At 61.3% G+C, this 26,588-nt stretch overlaps 4 protein-coding genes across 13 annotated transcripts in view; 3 read left to right on the forward strand and 1 right to left on the reverse strand.

The window, feature by feature from the left end:
- Nucleotides 1-4,113, forward strand: part of GAA (glucosidase alpha, acid) — a 6,563-nt gene extending 2,450 nt beyond the window's left edge. Inside the window, exons 6-19 of the mRNA XM_033518690.1 lie at nucleotides 137-255; nucleotides 356-487; nucleotides 602-712; nucleotides 856-969; nucleotides 1,055-1,139; nucleotides 1,226-1,343; nucleotides 1,501-1,634; nucleotides 1,753-1,904; nucleotides 2,048-2,196; nucleotides 2,272-2,413; nucleotides 2,607-2,705; nucleotides 2,832-2,996; nucleotides 3,143-3,295; nucleotides 3,502-4,113. Coding sequence (XP_033374581.1) covers nucleotides 137-255; nucleotides 356-487; nucleotides 602-712; nucleotides 856-969; nucleotides 1,055-1,139; nucleotides 1,226-1,343; nucleotides 1,501-1,634; nucleotides 1,753-1,904; nucleotides 2,048-2,196; nucleotides 2,272-2,413; nucleotides 2,607-2,705; nucleotides 2,832-2,996; nucleotides 3,143-3,295; nucleotides 3,502-3,561 — 1,733 coding nt within the window. The 3' untranslated portion in view covers nucleotides 3,562-4,113. The remainder of the gene's footprint in view (nucleotides 1-136; nucleotides 256-355; nucleotides 488-601; nucleotides 713-855; nucleotides 970-1,054; nucleotides 1,140-1,225; nucleotides 1,344-1,500; nucleotides 1,635-1,752; nucleotides 1,905-2,047; nucleotides 2,197-2,271; nucleotides 2,414-2,606; nucleotides 2,706-2,831; nucleotides 2,997-3,142; nucleotides 3,296-3,501) is intronic.
- Nucleotides 4,114-4,194: 81 nt separating this feature from the next.
- SGSH (N-sulfoglucosamine sulfohydrolase) lies at nucleotides 4,195-7,679 on the reverse strand. Its single transcript, XM_015645532.2, has 8 exons — nucleotides 7,555-7,679; nucleotides 7,192-7,352; nucleotides 6,959-7,064; nucleotides 6,508-6,658; nucleotides 5,736-5,892; nucleotides 5,502-5,583; nucleotides 5,219-5,422; nucleotides 4,195-4,974 (listed from the first exon to the last, which is right to left on the reverse strand). The coding sequence occupies exons 1-8, from the start codon at nucleotides 7,637-7,639 to the stop codon at nucleotides 4,415-4,417; spliced, it is 1,506 nt and encodes a 501-aa protein (XP_015501018.1). The 5' UTR covers nucleotides 7,640-7,679; the 3' UTR covers nucleotides 4,195-4,414.
- Nucleotides 7,680-7,774: 95 nt separating this feature from the next.
- Nucleotides 7,775-26,588, forward strand: part of SLC26A11 (solute carrier family 26 member 11) — a 27,021-nt gene continuing 8,207 nt past the window's right edge. Inside the window, exons 1-16 of one of the 7 annotated variants that reach the window (XR_004499753.1) lie at nucleotides 7,775-8,172; nucleotides 8,439-8,631; nucleotides 8,797-8,882; nucleotides 9,584-9,663; nucleotides 9,861-10,003; nucleotides 10,164-10,339; nucleotides 10,425-10,497; nucleotides 10,824-10,874; nucleotides 11,047-11,238; nucleotides 11,862-12,002; nucleotides 12,702-12,829; nucleotides 13,077-13,176; nucleotides 13,359-13,495; nucleotides 13,688-13,760; nucleotides 14,439-14,583; nucleotides 26,274-26,278. Coding sequence is in view for 6 of the 7 variants with exons in the window: in XM_015645531.3 (XP_015501017.2) it covers nucleotides 7,786-8,172; nucleotides 8,439-8,631; nucleotides 8,797-8,882; nucleotides 9,584-9,663; nucleotides 9,861-10,003; nucleotides 10,164-10,339; nucleotides 10,425-10,497; nucleotides 10,824-10,874; nucleotides 11,047-11,238; nucleotides 11,862-12,002; nucleotides 12,702-12,829; nucleotides 13,077-13,176; nucleotides 13,359-13,495; nucleotides 13,688-13,760; nucleotides 14,439-14,521 (2,043 nt within the window). In the remaining variant the exon portion in view is untranslated. Of the gene's footprint in view, nucleotides 8,173-8,438; nucleotides 8,632-8,796; nucleotides 8,883-9,583; nucleotides 9,664-9,860; nucleotides 10,004-10,163; nucleotides 10,340-10,424; nucleotides 10,498-10,823; nucleotides 10,875-11,046; nucleotides 11,239-11,557; nucleotides 11,614-11,861; nucleotides 12,003-12,701; nucleotides 12,830-13,076; nucleotides 13,177-13,358; nucleotides 13,496-13,687; nucleotides 13,761-14,438; nucleotides 15,142-26,273; nucleotides 26,279-26,588 lie in introns of those variants that run through there. The other 6 variants (XM_033518692.1, XM_015645530.2, XM_015645531.3 and 3 more) reach the window with 6 other exon arrangements.
- Nucleotides 15,824-26,588, forward strand: part of RNF213 (ring finger protein 213) — a 45,108-nt gene continuing 34,343 nt past the window's right edge. For 2 of the 4 annotated variants that reach the window (XM_033518688.1, XM_033518689.1), the window contains exons 1-13: nucleotides 15,824-15,931; nucleotides 18,455-18,802; nucleotides 19,210-19,533; nucleotides 20,680-20,861; nucleotides 21,499-21,657; nucleotides 21,860-22,050; nucleotides 22,159-22,439; nucleotides 23,011-23,258; nucleotides 23,820-24,005; nucleotides 24,492-24,690; nucleotides 25,336-25,391; nucleotides 25,597-25,750; nucleotides 26,211-26,357. In XM_033518688.1, the coding sequence (XP_033374579.1) occupies nucleotides 18,563-18,802; nucleotides 19,210-19,533; nucleotides 20,680-20,861; nucleotides 21,499-21,657; nucleotides 21,860-22,050; nucleotides 22,159-22,439; nucleotides 23,011-23,258; nucleotides 23,820-24,005; nucleotides 24,492-24,690; nucleotides 25,336-25,391; nucleotides 25,597-25,750; nucleotides 26,211-26,357 (2,367 nt within the window). In that variant the 5' untranslated portion in view covers nucleotides 15,824-15,931; nucleotides 18,455-18,562. Of the gene's footprint in view, nucleotides 15,932-18,454; nucleotides 18,803-19,209; nucleotides 19,534-19,564; nucleotides 20,117-20,679; nucleotides 20,862-21,498; nucleotides 21,658-21,859; nucleotides 22,051-22,158; nucleotides 22,440-23,010; nucleotides 23,259-23,819; nucleotides 24,006-24,491; nucleotides 24,691-25,335; nucleotides 25,392-25,596; nucleotides 25,751-26,210; nucleotides 26,358-26,588 lie in introns of those variants that run through there. The other 2 variants (XM_033518687.1, XM_015645520.3) reach the window with 2 other exon arrangements.

The following is a 26,588-nucleotide window of genomic DNA, read 5'->3' on the forward strand; positions in this document are numbered from 1 at the left end:
CAGGGTGGCTCTGCAGGGTGGCTGTGCAGGGTGTCTCTTCCAGGGTGGCTCTGAAGGCTGTGTGAGCCGTGTGGCAGAGCAGTGGGGTGGCACAAGGCTGGGCCATCCCTGCCAGCGCCCACCCTCCACCCTGCAGGGTTCCCCTTCATGCCCCCGTACTGGGGCCTGGGCTTCCACCTCTGCCGCTGGGGCTACTCCTCCACTGCCATCACCCGGCAGGTCGTGGCCAACATGACAGCAGCTCGCTTCCCCCTGGTAGGTCTGGGCTGCTCTGGAGCCTCTGGCCCAGCTGCCGTGGGGGGCTGCCGGGAGCTGTGGGCTGGGGGTCCCACAGCACCCGTGCCTCCATCCACAGGATGTGCAGTGGAACGACCTGGATTACGCAGATGCCAAGAGGGATTTCACCTTCAACAAGAAAAGCTTTAAGGACTACCCGGAGATGGTGCGGGACTTCCACAGCCGCGGGCTGAGGTACATCATGATCGTGGTGAGTTACACAGGCAGGCTGGCACTGGGCTGCAGCTGCCCAAGGGGGGTGATGAAGGCAGGGCTGGCCGTTCCCTGCTGTTGCTGGTAAAGCCCTGGCTTTGTGCCCTTGCAGGATGCTGGCATCAGCAGCTCGGGGCCCCCTGGCACCTACAAGCCGTACGACGAGGGCCTGAAGCGGGGGGTGTTCATCCGGAACGCCACGGGGCAGCCCCTGATCGGGAAGGTGATGTGGGGAGCAGCCCCAGAGCCCACGGGACAGGCTCGAGTGGGACCCCAGGAACGGGACAGAAACGTCTGGGGGGCCGTGGTGGAAGGTGGGGTGGTGTGTGGGGCCGGGGGCTCTGCCCAATGCTCTCCCTCCTGCAGGTCTGGCCGGGCCCCACGGCCTTCCCGGACTTCACCAACCCAGCCACTCACGAGTGGTGGCACGACATGGTGAAGGACTTCCATGAACAAGTGCCCTTCGATGGCATGTGGCTTGTGAGTGGCCCTGGCTCCTGCCCTGCCCCTCTGCTGGCCCCCAGTGCAGCAGCCAGGTCATGCTGTCCCTTCCTCCCTTCCCCAGGACATGAACGAGCCCTCAAACTTCGTGGAGGGCTCCCAGCACGGCTGCCCCAACAACAACCTGGAGCATCCCCCCTACGTGCCGGGTACAGGGGCGGGTTCCAGCCCTGCCCGGGGCTGTGGGGCAGCCGGGAGCAGCCCGGGGATGCTGAGCTCCACCTCTGCCCTGCAGGTGTGTTTGGGGGACGCCTGCAGGCCGGGACCATCTGTGCCTCCAGCCAGCACTACCTGTCCTCTCACTACAACCTGCACAGCCTGTACGGGCTGACCGAGGCCATCGCCTCCCACCAGTAAGCTCGGGGCTCTGCCACAGCTCCTGCACATCCCGGGGGAGACCCAGCCTGGGCAGGCAGCGGGTGCTGGCTGAGGTGTGGTGTGTGGCACTGTGGGATCCCCGAGCCCCTTCCCCAGCCGGGGTGGGGCTGAGCAGACCCATCCCACTCCCAGTGCTCTGCTGAGGGTCCGGGGCAAGCGTCCCTTCATCATCTCCCGCTCCACCTTCGCTGGGCACGGCCGCTACGCCGGGCACTGGACAGGAGACGTTGGCAGCGACTGGGAGCAGCTCTACTACTCCATACCAGGTAGGCTGTGGGGCACGGCACCCACAGCCCCGCTTCCCCTTCCCCACAGCCTGGGGCTCCTCCATAGGCTCCATCCCCTGGTGCTGCAGAGCCCCGATGCCCTCTGTGCCCTCCGCAGAGGTGCTGCTCTTCAACCTCTTCGGGGTGCCGCTGGTGGGTGCCGACATCTGCGGCTTCAGGGGCGACACGAGCGAGGAGCTGTGCGTGCGCTGGACCCAGCTGGGCGCCTTCTACCCCTTCATGAGGAACCACAACGACCACGGCACCCGGGTGAGCCCCGGGAGCGTGGGAAGGCCGGTCCAGCCGCGGGGCCGCGTGCCCCCAGCGCGGGGAGAGTCCATCCTGCATCCCTGAAATGCGCCCTCCGCTCCTCCCCACCTGGGCCGAGCATCCCCCTGGGCCTCTCCCCACAGCCACAGGAGCCCTACACCTTCAGCCCTGCTGCCCAGGCTGCCATGAGGAACGCCCTGCGCCTCCGCTACTCCCTCCTGCCGTTCCTCTACACCCTGTTCCACCGGGCTCACACCGCCGGCGAGACCGTGGCTCGGCCGCTGTTCCTCGAGTGAGTGCCAGCCCCGCCGGGGCTCAGCGGGGGGAGAGCAGGGTCTCCTGGTGCTGCCCTCCCCTCCTTCCCCAGGTTCCCCACAGACCCCAACAGCTGGGCCGTGGACCGCCAGCTCCTGTGGGGCGGGGGGCTGCTCGTCACCCCCGTGCTGGAGGCAGGACAGACCAAAGTCAGCGGTTACTTCCCGGCGGGGACGTGGTACAGCCTGGCAGGGGTGGGTGCTCTGCCGTGTGGCACAGGGGCTGGGCTGAGGCTCCTTGTAGTGCATCTCACCAGCCCCCTGGGGCCCTGTGAGGGTCTCGTGCCTCACCTGCCTTTGCTGGTGGCCATTTGAAGGCTCTGGCGCTGGGCTGAGCCCCCCTGCCCCGAGGCACCCTGTACCTGCTCTTTATCTTTATTCACGGTAGGACTCCACCATCCACAGCAAAGGGCAGTGGATCCTCCTGCCAGCCCCCCTGGACACCATCAACGTCCACGTCCGTGCAGGGCACATCCTGCCCCTGCAGGTGAGTCCCCTCTGCCCTGTGGTGCCACCACGGTGACCTGCCAAGCCAGTGTCACACCCCAGCTGCAGTGTGGGGCTGGGGGACAGGGCTGGCCAGTGCCCCGAGCTGTGCCCACCCCTGCCCCAGGAGCCCGCCCTCAGCACTGCCCAGTCCCGCAGCAAGGGCATGGCCTTGGTGGTGGCGCTGACCCTGGACGGCTTCGCCAGGGGAGACCTGTTCTGGGACGATGGGGAGAGCTGGGACACCTTTGAGAGGGGGGACTACACCGAGATCCTCTTCCTGGCCTCAAACGTGAGCACGGGGAGCTGCTGGCAGGGGGCACCCGGGCAGGGGCTGCTGCTGGCCCTGGCACACCCGTGAACGCTCCGAGGGCAGCCCTGGGTGCCGTGGGGTGGCTGAGAGCCGGGAGCACGCGGTGACGTCCCCGCTGTCCCCAGGACGCCGTGCTCAGCCAGCTGCTGCGGGCGAGCCCCCACCTCGACGGGGTCCTGCTGGAGGCCGTGACTGTGCTGGGTGTCACCAGCCCTCCCCGGAGAGTCCTGGCCAACGGTGCCATCGTCAGCGACTTCTCCTACCGCAGTGACACCCAGGTGAGTGCCTGGTGCCACCTGGGAAGGGACCCAGAGTGCAGCAGAGGGGTCTGGCCCCAGCGGTGGCACAGCCATGGGTGCCCTTCCCAGGGATCTGTGGGAGCAGGACTGTGCCAGGCTGTGGCTCTGCATGGAGCAGGAGCCCCCTGGGCTCTGACACTCCTGGGCTCCATCCTGGCTGGCTCTCACCTTCCTTCTCCCCTCAGGTGCTCAGAGTCCCTGTGTCACTGCCCATGTGGGAGCAGTTTGTGATCTCCTGGTCCTGAGCCAACGTCAGTCACAGGGAGAGGCCACGCTGCTCCCCTGGAATCTGAGGCCAAATCCATCCCCATCCCTTGTACTCTGAGCTGTCCCTGCTCTTCCCACGCTCCTGGGCCTTGTTTTCCCTCTGGCTGTGGGGTGGTGATGGAGGGGTGTGCACTGGACTGGCAGAGGGAGAGGGAAAACCTCATCATCATCATCATCATCATCATCATCATCATCATCATCATCATCATCATCATCAAATCAGGGGAAAAATGACCCAAGTGCCTTGTGAGGCAGCAAACCAGTTACCCTGGGGGACTGATAACTGGGGCAGAGCCTGCAGGGAGTTTCCTGGCTGTGGTTTTGGGGAGGGGGATGTGCAGGAGCTGAGGGAGCAGTACTGTGAATAAAGCTGCTGTTTGCTGGGAGCAGCCCCAGGCTGTGTCCTTGTCCCCTCTCCTGGTCCTGAATGTGCTCAGCCCCCTGCCCCTGGCTCTGTCCTTGCCTGGAGGTCTCCAGTGGGATCCCCTGTGCCCCTTGAAGGCTTCACCCCATTTCCCAGAGCGCCGGGGGTCCCCAGCTGTTCCTGCAGCCCTGGCTGTGCCACAGAGGCCCTTGGCCTGTCCTGGCTCCAAGCAGGGGCTGCTGCAGGGTGCAAAGGGAACCTCATCCTCCAGAGGCTTTACTGAGGGGCAGCTGGGCCCTTTGGCTCCTCTGGCTGACAGTCAAGCCCCGGGAATCCCTCGGTGCTCTGGGGCCGGGCGGTGTTGGCAGCACAGGGGGCAGAGCCTCGCGGTGTCACCGGGGTTTGGGACCAGCCCAGCCGTGACACCGCCCCACGGGAGCACGGGACTGTCCTGGCACAGGTGGCACTCACAGCTCGTTGTGCAGCGGCCGGCACCGCGGGCTCAGTTTCTCCTCCAGGACGGCGTCGGGGGCGCACACCCAGGGGTCCCCCGTGTCCCACTGCCACTTCAGGAGCCGCGCACGGAGCAGCTGGAAGAGCTCGGCGTAGTGGGGGTCGGGGGCCAGGTTCTGGCTCTCGCCGGGGTCACGGCTGCAGTCGAACAGCTCCCAGCGCTCCCGGTAGTAGTACTGGTGCAGGGTCTTGTTCCAGTGCGTTGGCTGCCCCGCCCTGCTGCGCCTGAGCAGGTCTTGGAAGGTGGGCGAGACGTACAAGTCCTGGTCGATGGGGAAGGGCATCTTGAAGTTGAGGTTGTGGATGAGGCGGAACTGCCGGTGCTGCACGGCCCGCATGGGGTAGTACATGGTCACCTCGTGGTGGCTCTGGCTGCTGAAGGCGGTGGCCCAGGGCTGCTCTGACTCCAGGGCTGGCAGGAGAGACTTTCCAGTGAGCTGCACCTGCCTCGAGCCAAAGATGCTGTAAGCAGGGTATGGGATGGAGAACCAGTCCAGAATGGTCGGTGTCAGGTCTGGAGGGGAGGAAAAGGGTGAGAGGAGGGACAGGCACTGTGGGAGGAAACTCAGCCCCAGAGAGGGGCAGAAGGGTCCCTGGGGCTGGTGTCCCTGCAGGGGACCCAGTTCTGTCCTCCCCCCTCTCCCTTCCCTGCACTGGCCCTGCCAATGCTGAGGGCTCAGGGCCAGCCCCAGGGGCAGGACGGGGAGCAGCCCACCCTGCCGGGCACAGCTGTGCTGCCCCCCTCCCTCAGCTCTTACCCAGGAGGGTGGCGAAGGCCGGGCTGACCTGTCCCCAGCGCTGGGGGTGCTCGGGGGAGGAGAGGAGCAGCGGCTCGGCGCTGCCCGAGCGGTACAGGTTGGTCCTGCCGCCGGGGAAGGGGATGCCGTTGTCGGAGGTGTAGATCACCAGGGTGCTGTTGAGGAAGCCGGCGTGGCGCAGCTCCTGCAGCACCAGCCCGATCCCTGCGGACGGGGGGACAGAGCTCAGGGGCAGGGAGGGGCTGCAGAGCTCGCCAGCCCCAGCCTGGCCCACGGCTCCCACCTTGGTCCATGCGCCCGATGGTCGTGTACTGCGCAGCCAGGTCTGCCCGGGCAGCCGGCGTGTCCGGGACAAAGGCAGGGACCTAAACCGAGCCGGGGAAAGGGGAACTGTGACAAGTGACAAGTGACAGGTGACAAGTGACAAGTGACAAGTGACAGGTGACAAGGTGGGGGCCAGCCCTGGCTCCATCACGTGCAGCCCCACAGAGCCCCACACACCCCCACAGGTTCTCACCTGCACTTGTTCTGGGTGGTAAATCTGTGGTTTCCAGTCAGGGATCCAGCCCATGCCGCTCTCACCATTGCCAAACTTCTCACAGAAGGCCCCGTACTGGGGCTGGGAGTGCCCGCAGCGGTGGGGGTCGTGGAACGCAACATAGAGGAAGAAAGGTCTGGGATGGAAAGGGGGATGTGGAGCTGGTGAAGCCAAGGACTGCCCAGAGACCTTCCTGACCATGGCGAGATGGGGTCAGCAGGACTCCCCTCACCTCATCTGGATACAAGGTGACCCAGTATGAATGCTAACCATGAAACAGGGAGCACAGAGCCCATGGAAAAGCAGGCTGCATAACTTTCTCAGTCTCGCCTGAGAAAGTGCCATGGGAAATCATAAAGAGGAATTAAAACAATCCTCAGAGATAGAGAACAGCCTTGCAGGTGCTGTTTGTCAGTTTCTTGTTTTCTTGCAAGAGAAGTTCCAGGGGAGGTGCACCCCACTGAGCAATGATGGTGATGTGTTCGTTCACTAACCAATAAGAGTTCTGCTTTTCTGTACTTTCATGTATCGATCTATAAAAGAAGGTCTGAAGAAATAAACGAGATAGGAACTCTCCTGTTCGACTCACAAGAGAGTCTGTGTCGTTTCTTCTCGCCGTTCCCAATAGAGCAACAACCCAGTGACAGGGGCCCCTTCCTGTTTGTGTCCAGCTGGGCCATGGGGACACATCCTCAGTGAAGCCAGTTTCCCTCCCCCCACAGCCATTCCCAGGACGAGGGGCCCGTCTCACCTCTCGTCCTGGCTCTGCAGGAACCGCCGGACGAGCGCCTTGATCCGGGTGATGTTTCTCCCAACCTGCAGGACTGAACTGTTCTCCTCGGTGTAGGCAAAGTCAAAGGGGTACACAGCCTCGGGCCCCACGTGCTTCTTCCCAATTATCCCTGCAAGAAGCAGACAGGTGCTGTGCCAGGAGCAGTGGGAGGGGGGACATGGCTGCTGCTGTCTCCTCTCTGTGGGGACAGCCACGGGTCCAGGCAGTGCTCCCCGGCCCATGGGCATTCAGCCAGCAAGCTCTGACAGTGGGGTTTGGTGCTCCCACCTGTCCCAGCTCCCCAAATATCCCAGCTCCTGTCCCAGCCCCTGTCCCAGCCCCTGTCCCAGCTCCTGTCCCATCTCCTGTCCCATCTCCTGTCCCATCTCCTGTCCCAGCCCCTGTCCCAGCTCCTGTCCCAGCTCCCCACCTGTCCGGACGCCTGCCTGGCTGAGCAGCTGGGGCAGGCTCCTCACGCCGTCGAAGGAGTTGAAGTGATGCACGTCCTGGTGCAGCCCGTACATCCCGTTCTGGTGCTGCAGGTGAGGGGACACAGCACGGTGGGACCAGGGCTGCCATCCCGGCCCCGAAACGCGTCCAGCCGTGTCCGTGAGCTCTGCCGCGGGCTGGCAGCCCCGGCCCGGCGCAGGCAGGTGCCCGTACCTGGGGTAAGCCGGTGAGGATGCTGGCCCGGCTCGGGGAGCAGCTGCTCACGGAGGTGAAGGCGTTCTGGAAGACCAAACCTCGCCGGGCCAGAGCGTCCAGGTTGGGGGTCCGGATGGCCGAGTTGTTGTAGGCGCCGCTCTCAAAGCCGGCGTCATCGGCTGCGGGACGGGCGCGGGGTCAGCCCGGGGTGTCCCGGACCGGGCGCTGCCGGCACCGGGAGCATCCCCGGGCCGCGGGTGACCCGGGTGCTGCTGCGGAGGGGATGCAGCCCCGAATGGAACCCGGGGCCGTCCCTCCGTCCCTCCCTGCCAGCCGCGGGACGCCCCCAGCCCCGGGCAGGCGGTTCCGGGCCGCACTCACCCAGGAGCAGCAGCACATTGCGGGCCGGGGCTCCGCCGGTCCGGAGCGCGCACAGCAGCAGCAGCAGCAGCGCCCAGGGCCGCATGGCAGCGGAACCGGCACCGGCACCGGCACCGGCACCGGCACCGGCAGCGGAACCGGCACCGGCAGAGGAACCCGCACCGGCACCGGCAGGAGCAGCGGGGCTCGGTGGCTCCTCCGGCCGCCCCAGCTCCTCCTCACCCCGGTCACATGAGGCATCCTGGCCGCTCAGATCCGGTGCGGGCGGAGCCGCGGCCGGACCGGGCTGGCACCGGCACAGCCCCGGCCCCGCGGGATCCCGCTCCGCCTCTGTCCCGGTACCGGCCCGGGATCCCGCTCCGCCTCTGTCCCGGTACCGGCACCACGGGATCCGCCTCTGTCCCGGTACCGGCACCACGGGATCCGCCTCTGTCCCGGTACCGGCCCGGGGTCCCGGCCATGCCCGGCTCCCGCTGCCCGGCGCTGCCGGTCCTGCGCTGGCTCCCGCGGTATTCCCGGTCCTGGCTGCCGCTGGACGTGCTGGCGGGGCTGGCCGTGGGACTGACCGCCGTGCCCCAGGCGCTGGCCTACGCCGAGCTGGCCGGGCTGCCGCTGCAGGTGGGTGCCGGGGCCCGGGGCTGCCGCTCCCCGCACCGCCCCGGGCCGGGCGGCTCCGGGACCCCGCTCCCGCAGCATCCTGGCGGGCAGGGCTCAGCTGGGCTGGGTGACCAAGGGCTGCAGTCGCCCATTTCCCGAGCAGGATGCCACGCGTGTGCCAGGGACCCTGGAGTGACCCGAGATCAGCCCAGCCCTCCCGGTCCGGGCGGTGTCGGGCCCCTCCCAGCTCCCAGGGCTGTGCCAGTGCCCCTTCTGTCCCCCTGCAGTACGGCCTCTATTCCTCCTTCATGGGCTGCTTCGTCTACTGCTTCCTGGGCACTGCCAAGGACGTGACGCTGGGTCCCACGGCCATCATGTCCCTGCTGGTCTCCTCATACGCCTTCCACGAGCCCGTCCATGCCGTTCTCCTCGCCTTCCTCTCTGGCTGCATTCAGCTGGCCATGGGGCTCCTGCACCTCGGTGAGATGCTCTTGCCATGCACAGATGTGTTTAGGATATTGCTGTAGCTGTTCCTTCCTCCCCTCTGCTGTCCGGGACACTGGGATTGTCCTGCTAACGCTTGTGACAGCTGTCTGTGCACACCCTGGGGTCGGGAGCGTGCTCACTGCCTCCCGTCCCGTGCAGGATTCCTTCTGGATTTCATTTCCTGCCCTGTCATTAAAGGGTTTACATCAGCTGCTTCCGTCACCATTAGCTTCAACCAGATCAAGGTAGGCTCTGCCCTGTCCCGGATGTCTCAGCAGCTCTGTCCTGGTGCTGTGGAGCTGGGGCATTCAGCCCCGGGCTGGGCGATGTGCTTGGTGCCGTCACGGAACCCCTGCCCGTGGTTCTGCTGGGTCCCTGGGCGCTCTGCTCTGAGCACACCGAGCTGAACGCACCCTCTGCCGGTGACCGGCTGCTGGCACCCGGGACACCGGCACAACCGGGACATTGCCTGTGGTCACTTGCAGGAGGCACTGGGCGGTTCTCTGGCACGGTGGGTCCGCAGATTTGGAAGCTGGGGGAGGGTTTTGCAGCCCCAGCAGCCCCTCGCTGGCCCCTCAGGGACCTGAGGCTCTGCTGGGCTGCCACACTTCCTTTGTGGTTAACCCAAATCAGAGCCTCTGCCGGCAGCTCCCGGCCGCTGTTGGCTAATTCTGGCTGATGTCAGCTGATGTCGGCTGATGTCGGCTGATGTCGGCTGATGCTGGTTGATGTTGGTCTGATGTCGGCTGATGTTGGTCTGATGTCGGCTGATGTTGGCTGATGTCGGCTGATGTCGGCTGATGCTGGTTGATGTTGGCTGATGTCAGCTGATGTTGGCTGATGTTGGCTGATGTTGGCTGATGTTGGCTGATGTTGGCTGATGGCTGTGGTCACGGGGCCGGCCAGGCTGTGCCGGGCTGTCACCACACTTGCTGTTCCTGCACAGAACATCCTGGGGCTGCAGGGGATCCCGAGGCAGTTCTTCCTGCAGGTCTATGAGACGCTGCGGAGGATCAGGGAGACCAGGTCAGCACCGTCCCTGCCCTGCTCCCTCCTCTGCTGCTGCCTCCCCTGCTGCTTCACTCCCCATCTCTGGTCTCTCCTCGGACTGATTTCTCATCTCTGCCCAGCGCTGTGACACAACCCCCCCTGCCCTGGGGCTTTGTGGGAGCTCTCCCCGTGCCCACAGCGTGTCTGGGGTGGCACTGCCGTGCCTCTTGCAGGGCTGGGGACGCTGTGCTGGGGCTGAGCTGCCTGGCTGCGCTGGCAGGGCTCCGGGCCATGAAGAGCCACCTGCCTCGAGCCTCCCCTGCAGAGCCACTGGCTGTCAGGATCAGCTACCTGATTGTGTGGATCTGTGCCACAGGTGTGTCAGCTGTCCCCTGGGTCAGGGGACAAAGCCCCAAGGGTCCTGTGCCCTTCCTGAGCTTCGGGAGTCCTCAGCAGCTCGGATCCCCATCTGCTGCCCGCCTCCCGCTGCCCTGGGCTCCGGGCAGGTTTCAGTGTCGCTCTCTCCCCTCTGGCAGCACGCAATGCTCTCGTTGTCCTGTTTGCCGGCCTGGTGGCTTACTCCTTCCAGGTGATGGGCTCCCAGCCCTTCCGGCTCACCGGCAGCATCCCGCAGGGCCTCCCCGCCTTCCGGCCCCCACGCTTCTCCCTGGCAGCGCCCAACGGCACCGTCCCCTTCCAGAGCATGCTGCAGGTGGGTGCTGGCAGCCCCAGGGGCTGCTCTGCTCCCTGCTGCCTGTGCCAGCTCCCGGCCCCCCTGACTGCATCTTCCCTCCCAGGACATGGGGGTCGGGCTGGCCGTGGTGCCGCTCATGGGGCTGCTGGAGACCGTGGCCATCGCCAAGGCTTTCGGTAGGGCTGTGCCAGGTCCTGCCCTGAGCTCACAGGGGGTCCCTGCGGGGCTCGGGGTGCAGGGAGGGGTCTCTGAAAGGGCTTGGGGTGCTGGGGAAGGTGCTGTTCCTTTCGGGGCACTGGGAGGGCTGGGCTCCTGTTCCTAGCATGGGCTGGCAGGAGGGGCCCTGTGGGGTGCACAGCTGAAATCTGCCAGGAGTTGAGCATTGTCTCGGGGTGCTCCGGGGTGCTCCTGCAGCCAAGGGCTACCAGGACAGGGCCCACACTGTCCCAGGCACTGTTCCATTCTGAGGGAACCTCAGGCCAACGCAAACATCTCCTTTCAGCCTCGCAGAATGGTTACAGGATTGACCCCAACCAGGAGCTGCTGGCTCTGGGTAAGAGCTGCTTGGTCAGGAGGGCCGGGTGGGGCTCTGGCCCCAGCACTGCCGGGTGTCCCACGGCCCCTGAGCCGCCTGGGATCCCCATCTGGGCAGTCCTGCCTCCACCTGAACGTTTCCCTTCCTTACCTTGCATGCTTGAACACCCCCACCCTGGGTGTTCTCACAGCTCAGGAATTTCCAGAGCGCTCTTGCACAGCTGGGTGGGCACTGTCCAGCCCCAGATCCGGGCAGGGAGAAGGTCAAGACGGGGACACAGACACGGCACAGCCTCCCCAGCCCCTCTCCTTCTCTCCTCAGGCGTCGCCAATGTCCTGGGCTCCTTCGTCTCCTCCTATCCCATCACGGGCAGCTTTGGCCGGTGGGTAGAGGTGGGGAACAGGGGGGAGCAGGGGGGAGCAGGGGGGAGAACAGGGGGNGATCAGGGGGGAGCAGGGGGGAGCAGGGCACTCACTGGGGCTGCGTGGTGAGATCTCTGCGAGATCTTGTGTGGAAGACTGTGCTGACCCCGGTGGGTCCCTGAGCTCGTGTTCTGGTCCCCAGCAGCCCAGCTGGAAGCCAGGGGATTGCTCCTGTTCCTCCCTGACGGGGCGGGTGGTTCCCCCGGGCGGGGTCTCTGGGCAGGAGCAGCCCCGGCCCTGCACAGCCTGGGATGTGTGGGTTTGGGGTTTGCCTTGCAGGACGGCGGTGAATGCTCAGTCAGGGGTCTGCACCCCCGCGGGAGGGCTCGTCACAGGTACAGCCCTGCCCCTGCCTGCCCCTGGGCTGCTGCCCGTGCCGGGGAGCCCTGGGTGTCAGGGACCCCTGGGTGTCGGGGACCCCTGGGTGTCAGGGACCCCTGGGTGTCGGGGACCCCTGGGTGTTGGGGACCCCCCGGTGTCGGGGACCCCTGGGCACCACGGACCCCCGGGTGTCAGGGACCCCTGGGTGTCAGGGACCCCCGGGTGTCGGGGTGCCCGTGGCTCAGGGTCCCCCCTCCCGCAGGTGCCCTGGTCCTGCTGTCCCTGGCGTACTTCACCTCTCTCTTCTATTACATCCCCAAAGCGGCGCTGGCCGCTGTCATCATCTCGGCCGTGGTGCCCGTGTTCGACGCTGGCATCTTCCGCACGCTCTGGCGGGTTAAGAGTGAGGAGGGCATCGGTCGGGAACGGGCGATCCCCCTGGAAAGGAAACTCCCCAGTCCCGCCGTGCAGGAGCCACTCCCGCAGTCACAACCGGCCCCCTGAGCTGGGACTGAGGCTCCTTCACGGCTCCCCACTCACTCAGACCAGGTTTCCTCACCAGGTTTCCCATTGCAGAGTCTCACACTTAATTAACTAAACATTAACTAAACAGAATAGCTCGAGTTGGGTGTTCCTGAGGAGGGATCCAGAACAAAGGAGCCTTTTATCCCCTCACAGACAAGTCTGGGGGTGGTTGTCTCCTGCCGTGTCTCTGAGTGTCCCATCACTGAGTGTCCCATCACTGAGTGTCCCATCACTGAGTGTCCCATCACAGAGTGCCCCATCACTGAGTGTCCCATCACTCAGTGTCCCATCACTGAGTGTCCCATCACTCTCTCAGTGTCCCATCACTATCTCGGTGTCCCACCGTGTGGCTTCCCACGGTGCCTGAGACCTTTGTTATGCAAAGGGTGCAGTTCACGGCCCCTCCCAAGGGCTCCCATCCGAGCTCAGCCCGCAGCTCCTCTGAGGCTGCCCCGAGCCCCCTGCCCCGAGCGGGTTCGTCCCGGCCCGGCTGCAGCCCGGCTCTGCCCGCAGAGCTGATTTGTGCCCTGTGGCACCAGGACCAGCCACAGCCGAGCCTGGCTCGTCTCTCCTGCAGGGCTGGACCTTGTGCCCCTCTGTGTGACATTCCTGCTCTGCTTCTGGGAGGTTCAGTATGGAATCCTGGCTGGGGTGCTGGTTTCTGGGATTCTCCTGCTCTACTCCCTTGCCAGGCCCCCAATAAAGGTGGGCTTCACCCCTCCCCTTGGGTGTGCCTGGGAGCTGGGAGGGGGCTCCTGAGGTCAGTGAGGTGTGCGGGATGCTCCTGACCTGTTCTTGCTGCCACGGGCTGTCCCTGTCCTGCTGACGCTGGGCTGAGTGCAGGAGGGTTTTCCCCGAGGGATGGGGGCTCCTGTGAGGACAGTGAGTGACACGGGCGGTTGTCCCCGCCCGGGGAAGGTCACAGCTCCCTGTGTCTCCTCTCCCTGCACAGGTGTCGGAGGGGGCGGTGCTGCTGGTCCAGCCGGGGAGCAGCCTGCACTTCCCAGCCGTGGAGCACCTGCGGGACTCGGTGTGCAGCCGTGCTCTGGCAGGTCTGTCACCCTGGGGACACGGCTGTCACCTCCTGGATCACTTCAGCCCTGGGTGGCGGCTGCTGCCCAAGGACTGCGGGTGCAAGCGGTGACAGCAGAGCTGTCCCACCCTGCCCTGGCTCTGTGACCCCCGGGCTGGGCATTCCTGCACTCGTCAGGGACACGACCTTCTGCTCTTCCAGCAGCATCTCCACCACGCTCCGTCGTCCTGGACTGTTGCCACATCAGCAGCGTTGATTACACGGTGGTGGTGGGGCTGGCAGAGCTGCTGCAGGAGCTGCGCAGGCACGGCCTCTCGCTGGCCTTCTGTGGCCTGAAGGTGTGTGGGACCTCGGCCACCCCAGCCCAGGCCCAGGGAGCTGTGCCTGGTGGGCTCAGCCCGGCACCATCATCATCCCAAGCCTTCATCTCACAGAGCTGGAGGCTGCAGGGCGCTGGGACGGCTGGGGGCTCTGCCCTGGGGCTTGGGAAGTGGCCAGCACTCCCCCAGCCCAGGTTTCTCTGTCCTCAGGACCCTGTTCTCCAAGTCCTCCTGTCTGCAGACTTAGAAGGATTCCAGCATTTCCCCAGCTGGGAAGAGGCAGGTGAGGCTCTCCCAGGACAGGATGAGTGTGGCTCTGGAGGACACCCATGGGGATCTGGCCTGTCCAGATGCAGAGCAGCAGTCTGGGGGCTGCAGGGGCTCCAGAGAGGGTCAGCTGGAGCCCCTCCAAAGAATTGGGTCTCCCCAGCCTTGGGGATTGAGGGTGACCTCTTCTGGTTCACCCCAGCAGCAGCTCAGCACCACAGAGCCCTTCACTTCCCCTGCAGAGGGGTGGGACAGAATCAGAGAACAGCTAAAACCCTTGGGCTGAGATAAAGGCAGTTTAACAGGGCAGAAAAGGAAAATTGTAATAATGATAAAGGAATATCCGAAGGCAGTGATGCACAGGGTGGTTGCTCACCACCCACTGAGCAGTGCCCAGCCAGCCCCTGAGCAGTGGCCAAACCCCCCCAGGGTTTCCTCCAGCACCATGCCCTGTGCTCTGGAACATCCCTCTGGGCACGGGGACAGCTCTGCTGGCTCTGCCCCCTCCCAGCTCCTGAGGAGTCCTTGGCTCAGTGTAAGCACTGCTCTGCAGCAGCTGAGCCATCAGGCTCTTATCAACAGGAGTCTCATCCTGAATCCAAACACCGCTCTGAACCAGCTCCTGGGAACAACAAACTGTCCCAGCCAGGGGCAGGACATGAGCCTGACTCTGCTCCCCCCGTTCCTGTCCCAGAGCGGAGCAGGGGAGCGGAGCTGGGGGGCAGCAGGGCAGAGCCCTTCACCAGCACTGCCCAGAGCACCGGGCTCATCCAGTGACACCAGCTTGGGCTGAACGTGCTGGGACAGCCCAGGGACACCAACAACACCCCGTGGGAACCGAGAGCAGCGCCAACCCCACACGGGCTGGGGGACAAAACTGTTCCCTGTCACAGTGACCAGTGCAAAGCCCTCCTTCCTCCAGGGAGCTGCTGCTGTTTTTTAAAGAGCTGTTTTAATTCTGGACACTTTTCATGCTCTGGGCCGCTCCAGTGACGACTCAGGGGATGCTTTCATCAAAGTTATTTCAGAGCTGCTCGTGCTGCCCTCCATGCGGACATGGGGGCTCAGCCTCCGGCTGCTGGGAGAGGGAAAACATCTGGGATTGTGCTCCCGAATGATTTTTATCCTTACTTATTCTTATCTTTTTTATCCTTGTCTGTGGGGTGTTGTGCCAAACCGTGTCCAGGCTCGGGGCTGGGCTGTCACCCTGGGGTGCAGCCCCTGGCCTGGGCCCTGCCGAGGGGACAGGCACGAGGGGACAGGCACGAGGGGACAGGCACGGTGGCACCGGGCTGTGCCCAGCTGTGCCATGGGGCCAGCACCTGCTGGGCAATTCAGTTCCCCTGAGCAGCCCTCGGGCGATGGCGAGGGTGTAATAAATGAGAAATTGCTAATGAGTCAGTGCGATCTCTGCCTTCCTGAGGGAAAACTTTTTCCTTTTGTGTGGGAAGGGGAAATTATCTTCTCGGTGCTGCTGGGCATGCCGGGGAAAAGAAACCGAAAGCAGGCTGTGTCTGTGCGGGTGAGCCGGGCCCGAGGGCAGCACGGTCTGGCACAGCTCCTGCGAGGGCAGCAGAGATGCCCGGGAGCCCCGGACCCGCCGGGAGCGCCGGTGCTGCCCTGGAGCGCTCCCCGTCCGGAGCTGCCCTGAGCGGGGAGCTCAGGGGGAAAACGGGAATGGGGGTAAAATGGGCTGGTTGTTTAGGAATGTGTGTGAGCACTGCTGGAGGTCAGGGCTGCTGGGAGAGCCCGTCTTCGGCTTGGTCCTGGCTGGATCCGGGATGGGGCACCAGCCGCGTCCCTGCTTTTGACTGCGGAATCCGCTTTTAATTGTCGGGTCCCGCACAGTGCGCTCTCCTGCAGCACAGCCGCGCTCCCCGCTGCTGCTGCCGGCCCCGGCCGGGGGGCACCTGAACCGGGATTTTGTGTGGGGGATGCTCGGGGGGTCCCGGGGGAGAGCCCCGAGAGATGCTCGGTGGATGGGGCCGGACGGGGCGGGACCGGTCCAGAGCCGCCCGCGGGCGGTGGCCGGGACCGGGATTGGCCGGGGCTGGCCGGGGCTGGGCGGGGACCGTGACAAGAAAAACGAAAGTTGGCGGCTCGCTGGAGAAACGAAACTTGTCTGGGCAGGAGTCGGAGGAGCCGAAGGACGGGCGGGATCTGCAGCTGCCGGTGCCCGGTCACTCGGTGAGTCGCGCTGCCGGGGCCGGCGAGAGGCGGGATGGGGCCCCGGGCCTGGGCTCGGGGAGCTCCGGTGGGGGCGGGAACAGCCACGGGACCGGGGCAGGCGGGGCTGCGGGCTCCGGGTCCCGCTGGATCCTCCCGGTGCCCCCGAAGCGCCTCGGTGCTCCCCGATTTCCCCGGTGCGCCCTGATCCCCGATCCGCTCCGAGTCCTCCGCTGCGTCCCCGGGCACTCCCATCTCCTCCCCGTTCACCCGGGACGCCCCTGCCCCGTGTGTCCCCTCGGTTCTCCCCGTGTGTCCCCTCGGTTCTCCCCGGTGTCCCCTCAGTTCTCCCCGGTGTCCCCCGGGCCCCCCCCGGGCCCTCCCGGCGACCCCTGGGACCGCGCTGGCCCCGCCCCTCACATCACATAACGGATTCATTTGCATACCGCCGCCGCTTCGCCACGCCATTGGTCCACCCACACTTCTCATTTGCATATCACCCGAAGGGGAAGAGAGCCGCCAATCCGCGGGGAGCGAGAGTGGCTCATTTGCATACAGGCCCCGCCCACGGGTCAGCTCCGCCCCGGGCGGGCCGGGCCGGGCAGTGACCCTTTGTGATGGCGCGGGTTCGAGCCCCGCTCCCGGCCACGGCCCGGCCCTGGTCCCGGCGGGGGAACGGAGCTCCGGGCCGCGGCCCAGCCCGGCGGAGCAGCCGGGCACGGTTCGGGAAGGGGAGCCGGGCCCTCCCTGCGAGCGCGGGCCCTCAGCGCGCTTGTGTTTATTTGCCGTTTATTTCCCCCCGCGCTCCCAGCCCCGCTCTCGGCTGTCGCAGGGCAGGGGGGGGTCGTGACACGGCTCCGGTGCCCCGCGATGTGTCGGTGTTTGTGTCTCTGCCCCGTCCCTGTGCGGCCACGCTGGGCACCAGGGCTCGGCTGGGAGGGCTGTGCACTGACCCGGGGCTGGACAGACACCGACCCCGGGACAGACAGTGACCCGGGGCTGGACACTGACCCGGGGCTGCCACCCGTGGGGCTCTGCCCTGCCCTGCCCTGCCCTGCCCTGCCGGGAGGCAGAAGTGATGCACTTGGTGACACATCCTACACACGGTCTCCACACTCGGGTCTCCAGGGCTGAACTGCTTTCTGTTTTCCCAATGAAGCAATGCTGGTAAAACACTTCTTGAGTCCTTCTTCACACAGAATCTCCCATTTACAACTTGTTAGATTCAGAACTTGCCCTGCATTGTGTTTGGCAGCACACTAATTCTGCCTCCCTGAACAGAGACAGAACCAAGTACACAACACGGTGATGCTGGGGAAATGTTTCCTAATCCTTTACTTGTTTAGAACCGAACAACCTGGGCCACCAGAATGGCTTTTGGTCTGCTGACAGAGAGAAGTGGGTCCTAGAAAAACACAGTAAATCAGAATCCAGCTGCTGCAGGCCTGGCAGGGTCAGTTCTCAGCAAATGCTTCTGCACTCCAGCATGGCAGGGTAACAAACGTGGCACCTCCAGCTCGGAAATGCTGTAGGAAGAACATCCAGAGTAGCTGATGTTCAGAGCTGTTGCTCTCAGAGCTGGGGTAGAGGCAGTGTGGAGGAACCTGTGAAACCACTGCACGAGGAGGTTTCTGCTCTGCTGCTTGCCTGTGCCCAAAGCTGCCCTTCCACAGGCTTTTGAAGCATTGTGGAGATAAAAAGGGAGTTTCCTCTGTCAGCTGAGTGGGAGCAGTCACAGTGCCAGCCCAGAAGGCTGTGCCAGCAGGGACGTGCCATTGTCCTGTCACTGCTTATCCTGGGATAGGCACAGGCAGCTGGTTGCCAGCACTGCTGCTGCATTTGTGTCTGCAGGAGGGCCAGGGATGGAGCTGTACCTCGGTGCTGTGGTTCTTTAGTTATTCTGCAGCTGGCAGGGCCTTGGGGAGGGCAGGGGGCTGTACAGGGAGAGTGGTGGGAGCTGAACAGGGAACAGCTCCTGTGTGTTGGTGTCCTGCCCCTGGCTGGGACAGTTTGTTGTTCCCAGGAGCTGGTTCAGAGCGGTGTTTGGATTCAGGATGAGACTCCTGTTGATAAGAGCCTGATGGCTCAGCTGCTGCAGAGCAGTGCTTACACTGAGCCAAGGACTCCTCAGGAGCTGGGAGGGGGCAGAGCCAGCAGAGCTGTCCCCGTGCCCAGAGGGATGTTCCAGAGCACAGGGCATGGTGCTGGAGGAAACCCTGGGGGGGTTTGGCCACTGCTCAGGGGCTGGCTGGGCACTGCTCAGTGGGTGGTGAGCAACCACCCTGTGCATCACTGCCTTCGGATATTCCTTTATCATTATCTCCTTTCTTTTTCTGTCCTATGAGACTGATTTTATCTCAACCACAAGTTTTCCCTTTTTTTCTGATTCTCTCCCCCATCCAGGGCCTTGGAGTGACCAGTGCAAGGTGCCCCTTCCTGTGGCAGGGGTGGAAGGAGATGAGCTTTAATGTCCCTTCCAACCCAAACCATCCTGTGACCCCACCGGGGGGGTCCAGGTTAACAATTAATTTCCCTCCATTGCAGAGAGAAGTGCAGCTCCCTCCAGCCCCTGATGCAGAGGAAGAGGTGAAGGGAGAAGCTGCTGGGCCTTGTTCCACCACTGAAACAAAGGACACAGAGGGCGAGTTGCTGATGGACAGGGCAGGAGCTCTGCCCAGCACCTCAGCCACCACACCTGGCAGTGCTGCTGGATCCCCCTCCTCTGCTGGATCCCCCTCCTCTGCTGGATCCCCCTCCTCTGCTGGATCCCCCTCCTCTGCTGGGATACAGGGGGAGGAAGAGGGATCCTGGCTGCTGGAGAATGTCACAGCTGCAGAGGACAGCACGGAGCAGGGGGCTGGTGACCCTGCTGAGGTGGCTCCTGTGAGGAAGGTGAGGCTGCTGCTGGTGCTGGGGAGCAGCTGTGACCTGGTGGGAAGTGAGGAGCCAGGGCTGCATCCCCCACATCCCTCTGGCCACGGCGGGGAGCTGCTGCCCGGCCTCCTCCAGGAGAGCTCGCTGTGTTTGCTGAGCTGTGCTCCGGGGGAAAGCACAAATTACACAAGTCAGCTTAGACACTGCAGCCTGCTCTGAGCAGGTCTGGAATATTAAACCTACAACGGCTCTCGAGAGTTATTTGCATTTCACTGGCCGGTCTTGTCTCCCCCTTCCTGATGGTTTTCTGTTACCCCCGTAGCAGGAGGATATCGGTACTTGCTGCAATGGAGGAGGTGACAAAGAGTTTCCCTTTGGCAATGAATAAACAGACCTTGTGGTCTTTGTTTCTCTTTCTTTAATAGAAAAGGAAGAAGAGTAAAACAAAGAGAAATGAGTCCATTTCCGGGGAACAGAACTCTCTGCCTCCTCAAAGCACAGCACCAGTTCAAACCACAGAGTTGCCTGACACATCTGGTGTTCCTCAAGAAATCCCTCCAGAAATCCATCCCCCCTGCACTGAGGGAGCACAGCCGGGTGCTGATGGACTTCCTGAGCCCACTGCAGACTCACCTGAAGGCGACAGGGATGTGGCACACCCGGGGAAGGAAGGTGGCAGCCAAAAAGCAGAGGGGCTGAGCCCTGCAGAGCAGAGCAGCACAGCCAGGGGGGCTGCCCCAGGGCACAAGGTGGGGGCTGGAACCACCCCGGGGCACGGAGAAACGGCCAGGGGTGATGTGGAGCGAGGAGAAACGGCCAGGGGTGATGTGGAGCGAGGAGAAGGGGCCAGGGGTGATGTGGAGCGAGGAGAAACAGCCAGGGGTGATGTGGAGCGAGGAGAAGGGGCCAGGGGTGATGTGGAGCAGGGCTCTCGTGGCCCTGGCATCAGGAGTGATGTGGAGCAGGGCTCTCGTGGCCCTGGCATCAGGAGTGATGTGGAGCAGGGCNTCTCGTGGCCCTGGCATCAGGAGTGATGTGGAGCAGGGCTCTCGTGGCCCTGGCATCAGGAGTGATGTGGAGCAGGGCTCTCGTGGCCCTGGCATTAGAGGTGATGTGGAGCAGGGCTCTCGTGGCCCTGGCCAGCTGCCAGCAGCAGGTGCCCGGGGCAGCAGTGAGGAGCTGGTGTCAGCAGGGCAGGCAGGGAGCCCCTCTGCGCTGCCTCCTGCCAGGGCAGCCCCAAAAAGCAAACCTGAGACCAAGAGCTCCCCTGGGGCCCAGAGCCCGCAGGCTGGGAAGGAGCCCAAGCAGAAAGGGAGCAGTTCCACTGTCAAGGTGAGTGTGAGTGAGCTCAGGGGTGTTCCCGTGGGCACAGCTTCCCTTTGCCACTTTGTGCTGTGGGTGAGGCTGAGGAGCAGCAGCCCAGGGACACAGGTTGAGCTGGGGAGGACTGTGGGGAGGTTTTTATTTGAGTTCTGTTCTCCTGGGTGTCAGTTCTAGCCCAGCTCTCGTGGAGGGGTCGCTCAGTTGTCCCCAGGACTGGGAGCTGTGTTTATTCTCCAGCCAGCCCTGCTCTCTGGAGAGCTCTGGGGTCCCCTTGAACGAGGGGATTTTGGCTTTTCAGGTTTTGCTCTGTTCATCCACAGGCCTGGTGAGCTGGAAGTTGCTGTGTGTTCTCTTTCACTTCCTTTGTACCCCATCCTCTGGGACCTGGGCTCACTGACCTGGCTGCTCAGCAGTGTGTTTGGGTTGGGCTCCTCTTCCATCGTGTTTTCCTTAGCCAGGGGCTCCCCTCGGTGAGGGATCAGTAATTCCAGGAGGGTGGAGCTGGTGGTGCACCAGGAGGAGATGCTGTGCTTCCAGGCTCTCCTGTTTCATTGTTTGTCTCCCTGCTGCAGAATGCAAACACAAAAGAGAAGAATCAGACTCCGAGTGAGAAAATGCCCAAAGTGAGTGAGAAGACAAGTCCCAGCCAAGGAGCTGAGGCTGCCAGAAGGGAGGGTGCTGTGGCTGCAGCAGGCAGCCCCAAGAACAAAAAGGAGCAAAAGAACCAGAAACCTGTGGAAAAGATTAAAGAAAGGTGAGAACAGCCCTGCTGCTCCCCAGCATTGTTCACCAACGGAGCTGCTGTGGGTGCTGGTTTGGGTCAGCAGTGCCTTGGGCACGTGGGAGTGGAATTGTTTTGGAACTGAGGTGAACCAGCACGACAGAACCGGTGTGGAATGGGAGCTGCAGCACAGGTCATGTCCTGAGTATGTGTTTGAACCTGCTTGAGCATCTGATGGATAAAAAAGAGATTATTCTCTTATTTCTTGCTCTTATGAGCAGCATGTTCCTCACACACCCAGCGCTTTAGGTGAATACTGAGAAGAGCTGTTTTGATGTGCTTATTGATGTTTTGATGTGCTTATTATTATTTTGATGTGCATTTCCTTAATGTGTATGAGGGGGAAGGGGTTGAAAGTGTAGCCATTCCAGGTGACTGCTGGCCCAGAGCATCTCCTGCTGCCTTTAGGGGCCCATTTTGCCTTTCAGGAAAAAAAGCCTGGGCTTTGCCCTGGGCCTGCTCAAACACCAGTCTGAGTGAACTGCTGACAGAGTTTATGGGTCTTGCAGCCACTCAGTGAGGGTGGCTCAAGTCTGATTTGAGGTTTACAGTGATTCTGTTACAAACCCTCAATAGAATCCTTTGTTTCCCCTCCCATCCTTCCCTGCAGCTCTGTCAGCCGCAATGGGGGTGTTACAGTTTATTTCCATGCAATATTATCCAAAGACTTCCAGCTCAACCCCGACACCCACAAAGTGTTCATCAGGGCTCAGGACATTCCTCCCTACACCAGCTGGAAGGACAACATCTGTGAGCTGAACTGCACCCGGTGAGTGCTCCCTGCTCGGGGTCCTGTGCCAGGGGGGCTCTGTGCCCACAGCTGGGGCTCACCCTGCAGAGAACTGTTCTGACATGTGCTTGAGAAAGAGCAGTCACCATTCCTCTCAAAGATGGAGCAGTGAGTGGAGAAGCAGGTCTGTAGTTCAGCTGACGTGTCCTTTGCCTGCCTTTGCTGTGTTTGTGTTTCCAAGGCATCTGGGAGAGCATGGGTACCTCATTGAGGGTGCTGTAACCCTCACCAAGGAAATCGTGGATAAATACATTCCCTACAAGTACTGGGTGACCTGTGGGAAGGGCAAGTATGAGTTCATTTACAAGACTCCACAATCCAATTACGTCAATCGCTGCTTATTGATAAAAAAGGCTTTGCTCAACAATGGAGGTGAGCTGTGCTGGCTGGACCTGCACCTTGGGGGGGTCCCTGCTGTCCTGTGGCCCAGCACTCCTGCAATGGTTGTTTTGCTGTGTTCTCCCTGTCTTGCTGTTCCAGAGTGGCACCAGTACGATGACATCGTGTGTGCAAAGCCTTCCAGGTTCAAAAACGTTCTGCAGATTCTCACTCGTGATAAAAACAAGGAAGTGGTGGAAGGGAAGAAAATAGCTGCCAATGTTATGTTAGAAAGTATCTTCAGCATTCTTGGAAGCTGGAGTCCTGACAACCTGAGGAACTTCTTCTGGCAGCTGAGGCAGTTCCATTGCGTTGCAGTAGCCCAGAGGGTGTTTGATGGCAAGGCAATGCCATGGATGGAGTTAAACTTCAGCACAGAGCAGGTAATCCCTTCCCTTGCACAGAGACAGAAAACATTCTGCTCCTGAAGCCAAACTTTAATTTTGCTGTTGGCCTTGCTGGGTTAATTTTGGTTTTCCAGTCAAAGTTCAGGTTCAGAAGCAGTGGGGATCCTTCTGGGGTGACTGCCACTGGGTGCCTTGGGGGCTGCAGTCAGCCTGTGCACCTTGGGGTGGCTCTGAGACCCCTGTGGGGCAGCAGCAGAGCTGTGGCCTGCTGCCTTTGTCATTCAGTGGCTTTTGTGTCTGGATGTTGAAGTTTTGCTGCCAGTTGTTCTGTCACTAACAACCTCTCTGTGCTCATCTCCTGCTCCAAACCTGCTCCTTGGGAGCTCCTGATCCTGTTCTAAGCAGTGGTGCCAGCAGGGCTTCTGGAATCCAAAATTTCTTACTTGCCATAATTAGGAAATGTGGCAGAAATGCCACTTTGTCTCTTTTGTTTGTCTGGGCTGCTCCTTCCTGTTCTGTGGCCTCGTGGAACTGGGAGAGGACATCCAGGCTTCAGAGAGCAAGACTGAGGTTGTGACTGGTTTGTCTGTTCCCTTCTTTGTGGCAGGTGAACGATTTGCTGCTCAGACACTTGAGGAAGATGGCTGTGCCTTTCCTTGCAGCAGAGGCAGCTCCAGAGGGCAGAGTGATCCAGAGCAGGCTGGCTCTGGGGCTCACCATCCTCACTGTTATTGAGGACTGTTCACTCCCAGCACTCAAGGCTGACCTGGCTGACCTGTGCAGCCTCCTGTGCTTGGATCAAGATGCCCAGGATGAGATTCAGGACATCAAACAGGCTTTTGCAGGAATTACCAAGTAAGTGCTCCACGTGCCCTCTGACTGCCCGGGCTGGGGCTGCTCGGGTGTAGCAGCCTCTGATGAAACAACAGGAGCCCAGCTCTCTGCTGCCAGAGAACCAGAGAAAAAGTTACATTTGAAGGTGTCTGTGGGGGTCTCAGTTCCAGCCTCCTGTTTCTAACATCCAGGCAAGGTTGCACTGCATCATTCCACACGTTTTGGTTGGCTTTCCCCTGTTTAGCAGGTTGTGATCTGACTGCTTTCCTGGCACTGGGTTTGGAGCTCTTCCCTCCCACAGCTGCAGCCATTGCATTTCTTTCTTCTCTGGGTGTCTCAGGGCTGGGGGCTCATGGGGAGATTGGGAATCTCTGCACAGGTTGGGTCTGTGCAGACAGATTCAGGAACACTGCAGCTCTGGGCCCTAAACCTGCACAGCTGCAGTGTGCAATGAAGAGCAGATGGAGCTAAACAATGACCAGAGCTTTACTGAAGGTACAACAGGGAGACTGAGATGGAACCTCCCACACCTCTGGGGTTCTTCCACTCAGGAGTGTTTGTTTTGGTCTTTTATTTGTTCAGCTTGAAGGTTGACCTGACAAACTTGTGCCAGAGGTGCATTGAATGTGATGTAGACCAGTGGGTGTGGATCCTTCCCCTTCTGCATTCCTTTGGTGCTCCCCTGCAGCAGGAGCACGAGGAGGAGGAGGATGTCTGGGCAGGGCTGGAAGGGCTCCCGTTTGCTGAAACCAGGAGGAAGCGAGACAAGTGAGTTCTGCAGAGCTCCCAGGCACACCCAGTGCCCAGCTGGGGGTGGTCACCTCACTTCATCCCTTTCTTTGTTCTGCTTTGTGTTTTTTGTGGGGGTTTTTTTGTTTGTTTGTTTTTCCCTCCCTCGTTTTTAAAGAGTATGAAATGTCTCGTGTTGAGGGGGGATGTCTGGGGTGCCTGGGCACAGCTCAGAGGTCTCTGAGTGTAGCAGAGGGCACTGTGTGACCCCTCAAACACAACCCCCTGCTCCTGGAGCAGGTGGGAGCTAAAGCTGCTGCTGTTGTGTAGAGTCTGAGCGAGACCTGAGGTTTCTTTGCCCTGTTTGTGCTCAGTGCTTTGGCTCTGCTGTGCCAGCCCTGGGCCCTGGGGACTCCCACTGATCCCCAGCTGCAGTGACAAAGGCACAGGAGGGAGGAGGAGACTCCTCTGTGGGCTGCTTTTGTTCCTTGGAACCCTGAAGGTTTTGGTTTGTCTCCCCTCCAGAGCGACCCTGCTGGAACGAATGAGAGAAAAGAAGTTCTTGATGGAATTTGATGGGACTCTGGTCAAGTCCTGGCTCTGTGTGCTGCCCCTGGGGAACCTGCCTGAGTTCATAAAGGATTTCTGCAGTGACTTGCTGGTCACTCTCCAGGGGGTTTTGTACAGGCTGGAGGACACTGACATTCCGTGGGGTAACGCTGAGGTTTGTCTCCTCACCCAGCTCTGGGATGAAGGCTCAAACTGGGCAAAGGTGTCCTTTGGCAGAACTGACCATCACTCAGGGGGTTGGGGCTGGCAGCAGGTCACAGCACAAAGAGCTGCAAACCCAGCTAAAAGCAAAAATAACATCTCTGAAGTCCGAGGCTCCTCGGGGGAGAGCTGGGGCTGCATCTGCAGCAGGGAGTGCTGTTGGCATTGATCACAGGAGGGTGTTCCCAGCAGCATTTGCTCTTGGTTAGTGATGGCAAATGTTTTAACCCTCAGATGTGTACCTGAAACTGCTTTTTCACACAGGAGAGTTGGGCAAGGGGCTGCTGGTTGGGGAGATTTTTCTGCAGTTGTGAAAACTCTTGTGTTGGTGTGAGGACAGCAGGAATAGGACCTTGCAACTAATACTAGATTTGAAACCCCCAAATTGTGAGAAGTACAGGTTGGGTTTGTGCAGATAAAAGCTGCCCAGGTGTTGGCTCTGACATGCACTAGATAAGTTGTGCTATTTTCCGGTTTATTTATAAAAATGTTGGAGAAGATGGAAAAGGGAATAGCGAGTTCCCTCTTCCCCAGCTAATCAGAAATCAGCCTGTAAAATTTCTTCCACGGTTTCATATTTTTGTCTTTCTGTTCTCAGGTGGTACAGAAGCTTCTGAACACAGTGCTGTGTGCCTTGGATGAGCCCCCAGCCAGGTGAGTGCAGGGCACCTTTGTGAGAGCACTGTCTGCTGGGGTCCTGCTTGTGTGCCTGGAAATCTGGGGAGAAAAGAACCCTGGAGTTCTGTCCCATTCTTTAAATCCATCTGAGGGAGGCAGCTTTGGAGGGGTTTTTACTTTGTTTTCAGTTCTTTATTTTTCCTGGGAGCAGGAGATTCATTCTCCCTCTGTGCTGCTGCAGAGCCCTGGGAGCTCGTTCTTGGCAGTGCTGCTTGTCCTGCTGCCTCAGGCTGCACCAGAAGCTCTGCAAGGCCACCAGGAGAGTGGATTTGTTCCTGGTCCCTGCCACTGCTGCCATCCTGATTGCCAAGGTCGCCCAGCTTCGGCCCCCAGCAGTGAGTAGTGAGGAGCTCTTGGCTTGGTACAAGGGATGTCACAGGTGTGGTACAACAGGCTGGGTTCAGTTCAGATCCAGCCTCCATCTGAAGAACTTCACACTCTGAGCAAGACTCTGGTGCTTTCAGAGGGCTGTGGAATCACCTAATGAGTTTGGTTCTTACTGAAATTAAGGTCAGATGCTGAGGTTTGCTTTGCTTTAAGTCTGGTTTTGTTTGCCCTTAAACATTTGTTGTCTTTCCTTCCTGGAACAAGCTTAAGCACAAGCTGCCTGTAAGCACTGCACTTTGCCAGCCTCTGCCTGCCCTTTATTCAGGCACTGCTGGCTCTGCTGGGAGCACTTGTGTGTTCTGGATGTGTTTGGGCCTTCTGTTTAGAAATTCTGATTGAAATCAGTTGTTTGTTGCTGTCCTGCTTGAACTGTGTGTGTTTTTCTGTCTTCCCCTGTGTGTGGGGCAGGTTCCAGGGGATGCTGTGCAGGAATTGGCAGAGTTGCTGAGTGGAGCTCTGAGGGACACTCGAACCTGGTTCAGAAATGCTTTAAAACAGAAGTTACTGAAGGAGTACCTGGACCATGTCACCTTCTCTTCCTACTCTGAACTTCGGGTTTGTCATCTTCTGATAATGTCAATAAAAAGAGATTTTACTGCTCAGCCAGGGTCTGGAGACTCCAGCTGGGCTCTGGAGCTGTGGCTGGGTGAGGAGTGGGATGGGGCTGGGCAGTGTTTGAAACACTCCTGGGCTGGGAAGCAAAGGGCTGGGATTGGTGCTGCTCAGTTCAGCTCAGCTCAGCTCAGTTCAGCTCAGCTCAGCTCAGCTCAGTTCAGCTCAGCTCAG

This window comes from Parus major, chromosome 18 (assembly GCF_001522545.3).
Source record: "Parus major isolate Abel chromosome 18, Parus_major1.1, whole genome shotgun sequence".
NCBI lineage: Eukaryota > Metazoa > Chordata > Aves > Passeriformes > Paridae > Parus > Parus major.

Coding starts and splice junctions, on each gene's coding strand:
- SGSH (XM_015645532.2), bottom strand. CDS start 7,639: ATGCGGCCCTGGGCGCTGCTGCTGCTGCTGCTGTGCGCGCTCCGGACC. Junction 7,065..7,191: donor TCCTCACCGGCTTACCCCAG/GTACGGGCACCT, acceptor CCTCACCTGCAG/CACCAGAACGGGATGTACGG. Junction 5,584..5,735: donor ACCACCCAGAACAAGTGCAG/GTGAGAACCTGT, acceptor GGCTCGGTTTAG/GTCCCTGCCTTTGTCCCGGA.